At 38.3% G+C, this 11,755-nt stretch overlaps 2 protein-coding genes across 4 annotated transcripts in view; both read left to right on the top strand.

Moving 5' to 3' along the window:
• FOXN3 (forkhead box N3) overlaps positions 1-11,755 on the top strand; it is a 472,003-nt gene that overhangs the window by 15,309 nt on the left and 444,939 nt on the right. The window lies entirely within an intron of this gene.
• Positions 1,987-2,526, top strand: LOC105517064 (40S ribosomal protein S19). Its single transcript, XM_011949434.1, has one exon. It carries the CDS (start codon positions 2,027-2,029, stop codon positions 2,462-2,464), a length of 438 nt encoding a protein of 145 aa, XP_011804824.1. The 5' UTR covers positions 1,987-2,026; the 3' UTR covers positions 2,465-2,526.

Consider the following 11,755-nt stretch of genomic DNA (forward strand, 5'->3'; position numbering starts at 1 on the left):
GCCAGGATGGTCTCGATCTCCTGACCTCGTGATCTGCCCGTCTCGGCCTCCCAAAGTGCTGGGATTACAGGCTTGAGCCACCGCGCCCGGCCTCTAGCTCAATTCTTATATACTTGTTCCCTGTTATTTATTTAAACAATATTTTATGTTCTGTGTCTGATCATTTTAAAGTTCGAAGTGTTTGTTGGCCTGGTTCTCCTCTCTACTGTTTTCCCTGGTTGTTGTTCATGGTGCTTTGTTTCTCTCTCTCTCTCTGTTTTGTTTTGCTTTGTTTTTGGAAACTTTATTAGTGGGAATTCTTTATCAGTGGGTTGGAGTTGAAAGTGAGTTTCTCTAGAATTTGCATTTGTTTTTTGTCAGGTTCCTGGGATCATTATCAACCTGCAAAGTCAAGGACTTAAAATTCTCAACTTGAGGTTTTGGGGACAAAACAGGTAATCAGTTTGTCCCGTAAACTCTCGTGAGGACTACCTTGTGGTTACACATTTTTAGTAAAGACTTTTCCATTTCTACTTAGCACTTGTTTTTGAGACAGGCAGTTTAAAGTCCTCTCTGTAGCTGGATGCCTCTTATTATACACTCTATCTTGGTGGGCCTTTGTAAATGTCACCAAGTTTATCTGCTTTCCCCTGTGTCCTGCTACGTTGTAAAAACAGAAGCTCAGGTTCTCCCAGTTTGTTAAATGCCTTCAAGGTGAAAACTAATATAAGCATTCTGTTCAGAGTGTGCCTTATTTTTTTTGTGTGAACTCATGAATATGTTTCAAACTATTTTTGAGAAAATATTTTGTCCAGCATGTTTGGTTGTTTTCAGTTGGATGATTGGACAGGTACTTACTCTGCCATACTACCAGAAAAGAAACTTACATCCTTCTTTCTCTTTGTATTTCTTCTTTAATAATATTAATATATTAATATATCCTGAAACACATGAATTCCTTTGGCCAACTATGGTACAGATCATATGTGCAGAAAGCAATAGAGAAAAAAGTGTAATCCTTATTTTCAAATTATCACTTCCTTCTGCAGGTATTCAGGGGTATTTTAAGTTCCAACATATTAGTTGAGGTAATCCCTGCTTCTTTGACAAAACCAAAACGGTGCCATGAATCAAAACAATAGAAGTTGTTTCTTACATGCCCAAATAGGTGACCTGATTAGTGGATACCTCTCTTTCAGGTTTTAGCGAGCCAACTACTTGGCATTTTAGGACTCTGTCATTTTCAACACATGGCTCCAAGGTCACGGTGCTTATTTGGGGCTGGTTATATTGGCTAGGCCCAGATGAGGCTCAGTTTTTTTTTTCCCTTTCCATTAGCTAGAACTTGGTAATGTGGCCACATCTGACTGCAAGGGAGATTGCTGGGAAGGTGGTCTCGGTGTTTGCCCAGGAAGAAGATGAAACAGGTTTGATGAACAGCCAGTCCATCTCTGCCACATATTTCCTCTCGGAAACCTCAGTCCACCCTTACTTTTCACTTCTCTGAGCTCTTAATTTACTTACAAAGAGCATTATCAACCTTAGGATTCAATTACCCCAAATCATTTTATGTTTGTATAATCTAAGCCACCAACTGTATAATACATTCCTTGAGGTATGAATGTTGTGCTTGACTTGAGGTGTGAATGTGTTCCTTGAGGTGTGAATGTTGTGCTGGACTTTTGAAAATGTCACCTGCCGGGTGCGGTGGCTCACACCTGTAATCCCAGCACTTTGTGAGTCTGAGGCGGGTGGATCACGAGGTCAGGAGTTCAAGACCAGCCTGGCCAAGATGGTGAAACCCTGTCTCTACTAAAAATACAAAAAATTAGCCAGGAGGCTGAGGCAGGAGAATTGCTTGAACTCGGAGGGTGGAGGTTGCAGTGAGCCGAGCCGAGATCGCGCTACTGCACTCCAGCCTGGGCGACAGAGCGAGACTCCGTCTCAAAAAAAAAAAGTCACCTACCACTCAGTTTTGAATGCACAGTGTGCTTTAAAAAAATTAAGCCTCTGGCTTTCCCCTGGCTGGCAGCGCGGAGGCCGCACGATGCCTGGAGTTACTGTAAAAGACGTGAACCAGCAGGAGTTCGTCAGAGCTCTGGCAGCCTTCCTCAAAAAGTCCGGGAAGCTGAAAGTCCCCGAATGGGTGGACACCGTCAAGCTAGCCAAGCACAAAGAGCTTGCTCCCTACGATGAGAACTGGTTCTACACACGAGCTGCTTCCACAGCGCGGCACCTGTACCTCCGGGGTGGCGCTGGGGTTGGCTCCATGACCAAGATCTATGGGGGACGTCAGAGAAACGGCGTCATGCCCAGCCACTTCAGCCGAGGCTCCAAGAGTGTGGCTCGCCGGGTCCTCCAAGCCCTGGAGGGGCTGAAAATGGTGGAAAAGGACCAAGATGGGGGCCGCAAACTGACACCTCAGGGACAGAGAGATCTGGACAGAATCGCCGGACAGGTGGCAGCTGCCAACAAGAAGCATTAGAACAAACCATGCTGGGTTAATAAATTGCCTCATTCGTAAAAAAAAAAAAAAAAAAAAAAAAAGCCTCTGAATGAATGAAAATGTTCCTGTTCTAAGGAGATACCTGCTGACATATTTAGGGACGCAGACCATGCATTCAGGTTTTCTTTCTGTTTCTTTCGTGGGTTTTTTTTTTGACACAAAGTCTTGCTCTGTCACCCAGGCTGGAGTACAGTGGTGTGATCTCGGCTCACCGCAACCTCCACCTCTCAAGCTTAACTGATTCTCCCACCTCAGCCTCCCAAATAGCTGGGACCACAGGTGTGCACCACCATGCCCAGCTAATTTTTGTATTTTTTGTGGAGACGGGCTTTCTCTATGTTGCCTAGGCTCAGGTTTTCTTTAGGTTTGAAAGTTGCCAAAATAAAAATTTGGAGGAAAAGCTAAATCCCTGAAGGGGATTAGAAGGGACCCCACAAAAAATAGTGGAATTTCCATGGGGCATCAGGTTAGTCTGTCTCAGTTATTTCTTCTGAGATGTTATCTTGAAATGAGCTCTTTCTGCTGCATCTGGATTGTTGTGAGAATTCATTCACTCCACCTGGAAATATTTGTTGAAGTCTCTAGAGCGCTAGTACTTTTGAGGGGCTGGATGTAGGGAGTTAAGACCCTCCACCAGAGAGGATTAGATGAAGGAGAGTAGAAAAACAATAGAGAAGTAGGAAAAAAGAAAAAAAAAAAGAACTTGTACTCATTTTTCCTTTGGTTTTAGGCCTCCCATAAGAAGGCTGACCTGTCTCCAGGCCAGTGTTGAGCACATCAACAAGCAGAGGAGTTTAGCTCTTGAATATTCCCCAGGGCCATAGATAATCTTAGCTGAACCAGACCCTAGGTTAAAATTGGCCTCGATATCACCCTGTACCTGAGTTTAACTAATTGCTTTGTTGCTAGGCTCAGTGTTTTCAATGCCTTATTTTTATTTTCTGTTATTATTGGTCTTAATAAATGACAATGGCATATGGACCTAAGTTAAATTGTGGAATCGTATTTTGTTTTCCTTTCACTGAGTACTTTTCTTTCTTCCCGCAGTGTACTATGGATGGGAAAACACAGTGACATTTTAGTAACTCTAATCTATTATCCACTTGCTAGGATGCAAACACAATGCATGTGGCAAATTACTTTATATGCTGATAAAGCCTGTGTTTTGGAAAAATGTTGGAATGTTTGTATCCAAAACATTGTTTTGAATCAAGTCATCTAAAATATGCAGATTAAGAATAGGAAGTGGTATCCTGAATAGCATCGTCAAAATTCCAGGAAGGGTCAGGCTGCAAAATACAAGACATGGTGAGTTTATAATTAGGCATCAACGCTATTTTATTTGATTGAGCGTCTCCCTGGGCTTGACTCTGGCATTAGTCAGAGAACAGCTCTCCAGCCCAAAGGAGTTCACTTAAGAAGATGACCCAGGAGGTAAATCTAGCTCTCTCAGAAGCCAAGACAGGGAAAACCCTTTACTTATTATATTGTTTCCTTCATGGAATAAGTGATAGAATTTCTGCTAAATGAGAGCAAAATCCAGCATTTCTAATAAAATAGAAAAGGGAATATGGTGCAGTGCTCTTCTTGCGAATTGTACTCACTTTCTTTTCAAGTCTGAGGTTTCTCTATTTTTTCAGAAAAATTTCTGTCTTATTTGAAGGAGTTCCCACAACTACACAAATGCACCAAGTCTCAGCTAAAGGGCATTAATAGTATATAGGGTCCAGGAACTGGCAGGCTCTAATAGTTCACTTCCTCTGTTAGTGCAATGAGCCACTGAGTAGTCTCTTCCCACAGTGAGTAAGGGTTTACTTCTGTCCTTAAAACCAAATAATTCAGTCACCATAAAGGGAAGAGACCAGACCTCCATATACTTGATGTGGCCAATGTGATTTTTAAATTATTTTTGTTTAGGCAAAATAAAAATTTGGAGAAAATTTATGTTTTATTTATCAAAATGAAAATTTGGAGAAAAAGCTAAATCCCTAAAGGAGATTAGAAGGGGCCCTACAAACAACTGGCATTTCCAAGGGGCATCAGATTAATCTGTCTCAATTGTTTCTTCTGAAATGTTGAGTTGAAATGAGCCCTTTCTGATCCCTCTGGATTGTTAAGAGAATTCATTCACTCCATGCATAATTATTGGGATGACCATATAGTCTGACATGTTTATGATAGTTTTATGATAGTTTTGTTTTATGCTTACTGCCCCCTTGTAATCACTAGTAGTGTCTGCTTTCATTTTCTTTTCTTTTTTTTTTTTTTTAAGACGGAGTCTCGCTCTGTCGCCCAGGCTGGAGTGCAGTGGCCGGATCTCAGCTCACTGCAAGCTCCGCCTCCCGGGTTTACGCCATCGTCCTGCCTCAGCCTCCCAAGTAGCTGGGACTGCAGGCGCCCGCCACCTCGCCCAGCTAGTTTTTTGTATTTTTAGTAGAGACGGGGTTTCACCGTGTTAGCCAGGATGGTCTCGATCTCCTGACCTCGTGATCCGCCCGTCTCGGCCTCCCAAAGTGCTGGGATTACAGGCTTGAGCCACCGCGCCCGGCCTGTCTGCTTTCATTTTCAAGAACATCCTGGTTTGATAAATTATGGTCACCTGACTTACAGTGGTAGTGCATACATTTAGCAACAGTAGATCAGGTTTGTTCTGATTAACTCTTCTGCTGAGAAAAGCTGCTCAACATTAAAAAGAAAAAAAAAATCAGTTTGGAAAAATTGGAGAGCCATCAGGGCAATGGGGAATTGCAGAACCAAGATCTGGGTTGGTGGGGTGAGTAACCAGTGGTAGAAAACTCAAGAGAGATGAACTCTGCTTTCGAGTTTTATCTTCTTGAGAAAAATTTCAGTTTAGAAAGTAGAGGCTAAGAGATTAAGAAACTTAGCATAGCTTTCAACAAGTTCATGGGGTTGAGGGTGTGGTAATTGTATTTAGGTACTGTGAAGGGGCAGAAGCCCTAGTAAACAACCTAGGCTTTCATTGAGAACCCTGAGTCTAGGTGAATCAGAAATACAACGTAGGTACTGAAGCCAAAACCCGAATAATTTCAGATTATTGCCCCTAGCCTAGATGCCTGCCTGAAACTAGAGTAAAAATTCTCTTTGGAGGAAGATGCTTTTCCCAGAAACTCATGTTACACTGTAGTTTTTCATGTACTGTATTTGTCAGTCAGTAGAAATAATAGACACAGGAGAAGACCAGATATTATAAAAAACTAATAAAAAAATAAACAGATTGGATATACCTACAAGAGGTCCAGATAATGGATTAATCAGATATGGTCCCTACCATAACTGTGATTAATATGTTTCAAGAATTAAAAGATAAGATTGAAAACTCTGCCAGAGAACTGAAAATTGTGAATAAGACCAAATAGACCTTCTGGAACTGAAATACACAATTACTGCAGTTAAAATCTAAATGAGTGAATTTTTTTGGGTGATGGAAATGCTCTAAGGTTGGATTGTGGTGATGGTTATGGTTGCATAAATGAATTAATTACTAAAACCATTGAATATACACTTATAATGGGTGAATTTTATGGTGTGTACATTGTACTTTAAAAGTTAAACTTTAAAAAACTAAATGAATTGGTTCAACAGAGTAGTTACAATTGAGGAGAGAGTTAGTGAACTAGAAGATAGAAAAGAAGAAAATATCAACAACAAAGCATTTAGAGGCTTTTAGATGGAAAATAAATATCAGATTGTGAAAGACATATTAAATATGGTGGAAAGGCCTAATATACATGTAACTGGAGGTTCAGCAGGAGAGGAGAGAGAAAGTGGGACATAAAAAATAATTGGAAAAAAGGGCTGGGCGCAGTGGCTCACACCTGTAATCCCAGCACTTTGGGAGGCTGAAGCGGGCGGATCACAAGGTCAGGAGATCGAGACCATCCTGGCTAACACAGTGAAACCCTGTCTCTACTAAAAATACAAAAAATTAGCTGGCTGTGGTGGCAGTTGCCTGTAGTCCCAGCTACTCAGGAGGCTGAGGCAGGAGAATGGTGTGAACCCAGGAGGCAGAGCTTGCAGTGAGCCGAGATTGCTCCACTGGACCCCGGCCTGGGTGACAGAGCAAGACTCCATCTCAAAAAAAAGAAAAAAGAAAAAAAAAATTGGAAAAACATAGCTGAGATAGTTCTAAAACTAACAAATCACACAAAGCCACAGAATCCAGAAGTCCTAGGGCACCAAGCAGGATAAGGACAAAGAGTCAACATAGTAAAATTTCTGAAAACAAAACCAAAGAGAACAACATAGGGACAGTATGGTAACATTTATAAAACAAAAACAAAGAGAAAAGCTGAAAAGCATCAGGGTTGGGGAGTGGGTACCTCTTATCTTTAAAGGAAAAGTAAGACTGACAACTGACTTTTCAACTGAAACAATAGATGTCAGAAGGAAGTGGAATGCTATCTACAAATTGCTGAAAGAAAACAACTATTAACTATAAATTCTATCTCTGCCAGATTTTTCAAAAATGAAGCAAAATTAAAGATATTAAAAAATTATCATGAGACTGAGCATGGTGGCTCATGCCTGTAATCCCAGCATGTTGGGAGGCTGACGTGAGAGGATCGCTTGAGCCCAGGAGTTTGAGACCACCTGGGGCAGCATAGTGAGACCTTGTCTCTATTAAAAAATAAAAATAAATGAATGAATAACTTAAAAAATCATGAACAGATCTATACTAAAGGAAATATTCACTAAAGAGTATCCTTGGGACAGAAGGAAAATTATTCCAGATCAAAGCTCAGAAATGTAAGGAGGAATGAAGAGCGATAGAAATAAGAATTAGATGATAAGTTAAGGATGCATGTTTTAAACTCTAGATAATCTTTAAAAGAATGATGACAGAATATATAAATAACAAGCTAAGAAAGAGGGAAAATACAATAATAAAGAATACTTAAGAAATTCAGGCCAGGTGCATTGACTCACGCCTGTAATCCCAGCACTTTGGGAGGCTGACACAGGCGGATCATGAGGTCAAGAGATCAAGACCATCCTGGCAAATATGGTGAAACCCCATCTCTACTAAAAATACAAAAGTTAGCTAGGTGTGGTGGTGTGCACCTGCAGTCCCAGCTACTCGGGAGGTTGAGACAGGAGAATCACTTGAACCTGGGAAGCGGAGGTTGCAGTGAGCTGAGATCCACCACTGCACTCCAGCTTGGTGACAGAGCAAGACTCCATTTAAAAAAAAAAAGAGAAAAGAAATTCAAACAAGAATGAAAAATAGGAGAAAAAGGATCCTAGAATAGGTGAGACAAATAAAAAAATAGTAGAATAATAGATTTATATCAAATATCAGCCACTATATTAAATATAGACTAAATAGTCAAATTGAAAGTCAAAAGATTATCAGATTGGATTTTTAAAACTATGCTTTAGAGAGACATACCTTTCTTATAAACACACAGAAAAGCTTGATATAAAAGAATGTAGCAAGATATACCATGCAAAAGAAAGACTGTATAGCTAACCCAAAGAAAGATTGTATAACTGTAAGTCAAGGAACACTGTTAGAGATAAAGGAGATATTTCATAATAAGAAAGATTCAATTCACTTATACTGCGCTCACTTGCTCTCTCTCTCATACACACACAAAATTATAAGACCTGCAAGAAGAAATACAGATATCTATATAGTTAGAAATTTTAAAACACCTCTTAGTAACTGATACAATCTAGAGACAATTAAAATAAATAAGGATATAGAAAATTTGAACAAAGTTAATTAACAAACATCATCTAATTATAAAACATTGCATCCAACAAATATAGAATAGATATTCCTTTCAAGTACACATAGAATATTTGCCAGTGCTCTCTATTTGGTGAGTCATAAAGCAACTCTTAACATATTCCAAAGGATGGATATTATAGAGTATATTTTCCAACTACAGCGACATTAAGCTAGAAATCAATTACAAAAAATATAAATGAAAAATCCCCATATGTTTAGAAGTTAAGCAGTCACAAGTCAAAGAATAAATGGCAATGAAAAGTAGGAAATATTTGGAAATTAATAACAATGAAAATATGACATACCAAAAATTGTGGAATGCATCTAAAGCAATGCTTAGAGAGACATTTAAAGCCTATTTACATTTGCATATATTAGAAAAGAAGAGAGGTTTAAAAATAACTTAAGCATTAATTTCCAGAAGTTAGAAAAGAACAACTAAAGATTTTTACAATATTGAAGGAAGGAGATAATAAAAATAAGAGAAAAGGTAATGAAATTTTAAAAAAACTTACCATAGGGAGAATCAACAGAGCCAAAGGACTCATAAAATCAATAAATCCTGGTAAGACTAATCAAGAAAAAATGGCACAAACAACCATTATTAGGAATGAAAACAGGGTATAACTATATTTAAAAGATAGTAAGAGAATATTATGAAAAACTTTATGACAATATATTTGACATTTTTGAGGAAATGGACAAAATTTTTAAAAAGCCACTTACTGAAACTGCTGTAGGAAAAATACCAGGCTGAGTTGCTCTGTGTCTCCTCGTGAATATGTAATTACAAACTTTCCCATAAGGAAAACTTCAGATCCAGATAGTTTTACTGTTGAGTTCACCAAATATTTAAGGAAGAAATAACACATATTTTCCACAAACTCTCCACCAGAGAATTGAAGAAGAAGGAATATTCACAGCTTGTTTCAAGAGACCACTAGAATTTTGGTACTAAAACCTGACTGAAATGTTATAAGAAAGGAACATTCCAGGCCAGTTTCACTCATGAATATAAATTTTAAAATCCTAAACAAGGCCAGGCACGGTGTCTCATGCCTGGAATCCCAGCACTTTGGGAAGCTGAGGCGTGAGGATCACTTGAGGTCAGGAGTTCGAGACCAGCCTGGCCAATATGATGAAACCCCGTCTCTACTAAAACTACAAAAATGAGCTGGGCATAGTGGCACGTGCAATAAATAAATAAAATAAAATTCTAAACAAAATATTAGTAGTGTGAGTCCAGCAATAAATTACTCCATCATGATCAAGTTGTTTATCTTCTAGAAATGCAAGGTTAGGGTAATATATTTGAAATCAGTCAGTGTTACTTAGTGTATTAGCAGCATAAAGGGAAAAAATCATGATCATCTCAATAGATGTAGAAAATATATGTGATGTAATCTAACATTTGTTCTCGATTTAAAAAAGACTTCTGCAAACTAATGAAAAGGAAGTTTTCTTACTGTAAGAAGGGGCTATACAAGAAATAGCCTACATCATTAAAAAGTAAGAAACGTACTTAATGGATGAAATGTTAAAAGTTTCCCTTTGTGAGTAGGAAAAAAGACAAATCTGCCATCTATCATCACTTCTATTCATTATTGCACAGCAGATCTTAGGTAGTATGATGAGACAAGAAAGAGAAATGAAGGTATTAGGATTAGAAAGGAACAAATAAAACTATTAATTATTTGGAGACTAAATTACTGAGTATATAGAAAATTTTAAATAAATTTCGGTTAAATTGTTGGAACTAAAATGAATTTAGAAGGTTTGCTGCATATGAGGCAAATATGAAAAAGATAAATTGTATGTCTCTTTATCACTAATAAACAGAACATGAATTTACATTAGAATAAAAATAATCAAATTACCTAGGAATAAATCTAACAAGACCCCTATATTGAAAACCATAAAACACTATTGAGATAAATTAAAGACCTAAATAAATGGAGGAATATATGTTTATGAGATGGAAGACTTACTTTTTAAAAGATGTCAATTCATCTCAAAGTGATGTACAGAGTCAGTGTAATCCCAATCAGAATCCTGAGGGTTTTGTGAAAATTGAGAAGCCAATTCTAAAATTTATGTGGAAACACAAAACGCCAAGAGTAGAAAAGGTACTTTTTTTTTTTGAGACAGAGTCTCACTTTGTTGCCCAGGCTACATCTTGGCTCACTGCATCCTCTGCCTCCCTGATTCAGGCGATTCACCTGCCCCAGCCTCCCAAGTAGCTGGGATTACAGGTGTGCACCAGGACCCAAAAGAACCAATTATAAAGGAAAAGGCAGATAAAATCGGACTATCCTAAAATGAACTTCTGTTCATCAAAAGATAGAATGAAAGGCAAATTAAGAGGTATTTTCAACATCTATAATTTACGAAAGGCTTATATGAAGGATATACAAAGAATTCCTATAAATCAATTCAAGAAAAACAAAATAGTCCCATAGAAAAATGGACAAGAGTCTTAAACAGGGACTTCACCAAAGAGGATATTCCAGTATTGAATAAGCATGTGAAAAGTTGTTTAACTTTGTAAGTCTTCAGGGAAATAGAATTAGAAACTACGTGAAATGTGACTGCATGTCCACTGCAATGCCTACAATTGAAAATGACTTACAATACCAAGAGTTGGTGAGGATTTTGAGAAATGAGAATTCTCATACACTGGTGATGAGAGTGTAAATTGGTACAACCACTTTGGAAAACTAATCAGCATTACCTAATAAAAGTTGAACATATGCATATTCTGTAAGTCAGTAATTCTGTACTGATGTACAGGCACAATGGAAAAGTGAATACATGTGTACCCAAAATTATGGATAGAAATGTTCATAGCAGCAGCATTCATAAAAGCTCAAACCACCCAGTGTCCATGAAGCATATAATATAATGTGCATGCTTGTGTGCACACACACAAATACTTTATGGTATATATGAAAAGTGACATACCGATAAAAACAAGCTATAGCTACACAACCTGGATGAGCTCATTGACATTAATGTGTGGAAGAAATCCTCACCACACACATCTGAATTCCATTTATATAAAGCTCAAACGATAGACACGATGAAACCATAGCTGCCCAGCACAGTGGCTCACAACTTTAATCCCAGCATTTTGGGAGGCCAAGGTGGGCGGATCACTTGAACCCAGGAGTTTGAGACCAACCTAGGCAACATGGAAACCCCATCTCTATAAAAAATAAAAGAATTAGCTGGGCACGTGGCCTGCACCTGTAACCCCAGCTACTAGAGAGGCTGAGGTTGAGTGAGCTGCGTTTTGTGCACTCCTCTATATGATATTTCACAGTGTAAACACTTAAAAAAATTACATTTAAAAAACCCTCTAAGATCATTTTCTTCACTTTTAATCAATTTAAAATTATCCATAGACTTATTGTAATGAGAATTTAGACCTTCCCGCTTCTTTTCCCTTGAATTGACATTCTGTTTATATAATGTGAACACTATTCATCAGCAAGACCAATGATTTTTGTATTTTT

Source organism: Colobus angolensis, unplaced genomic scaffold (assembly GCF_000951035.1).
Source record: "Colobus angolensis palliatus isolate OR3802 unplaced genomic scaffold, Cang.pa_1.0 Scaffold3, whole genome shotgun sequence".
NCBI lineage: Eukaryota > Metazoa > Chordata > Mammalia > Primates > Cercopithecidae > Colobus > Colobus angolensis.

Coding starts and splice junctions, on each gene's coding strand:
- LOC105517064 (XM_011949434.1), top strand. CDS start 2,027: ATGCCTGGAGTTACTGTAAAAGACGTGAACCAGCAGGAGTTCGTCAGA.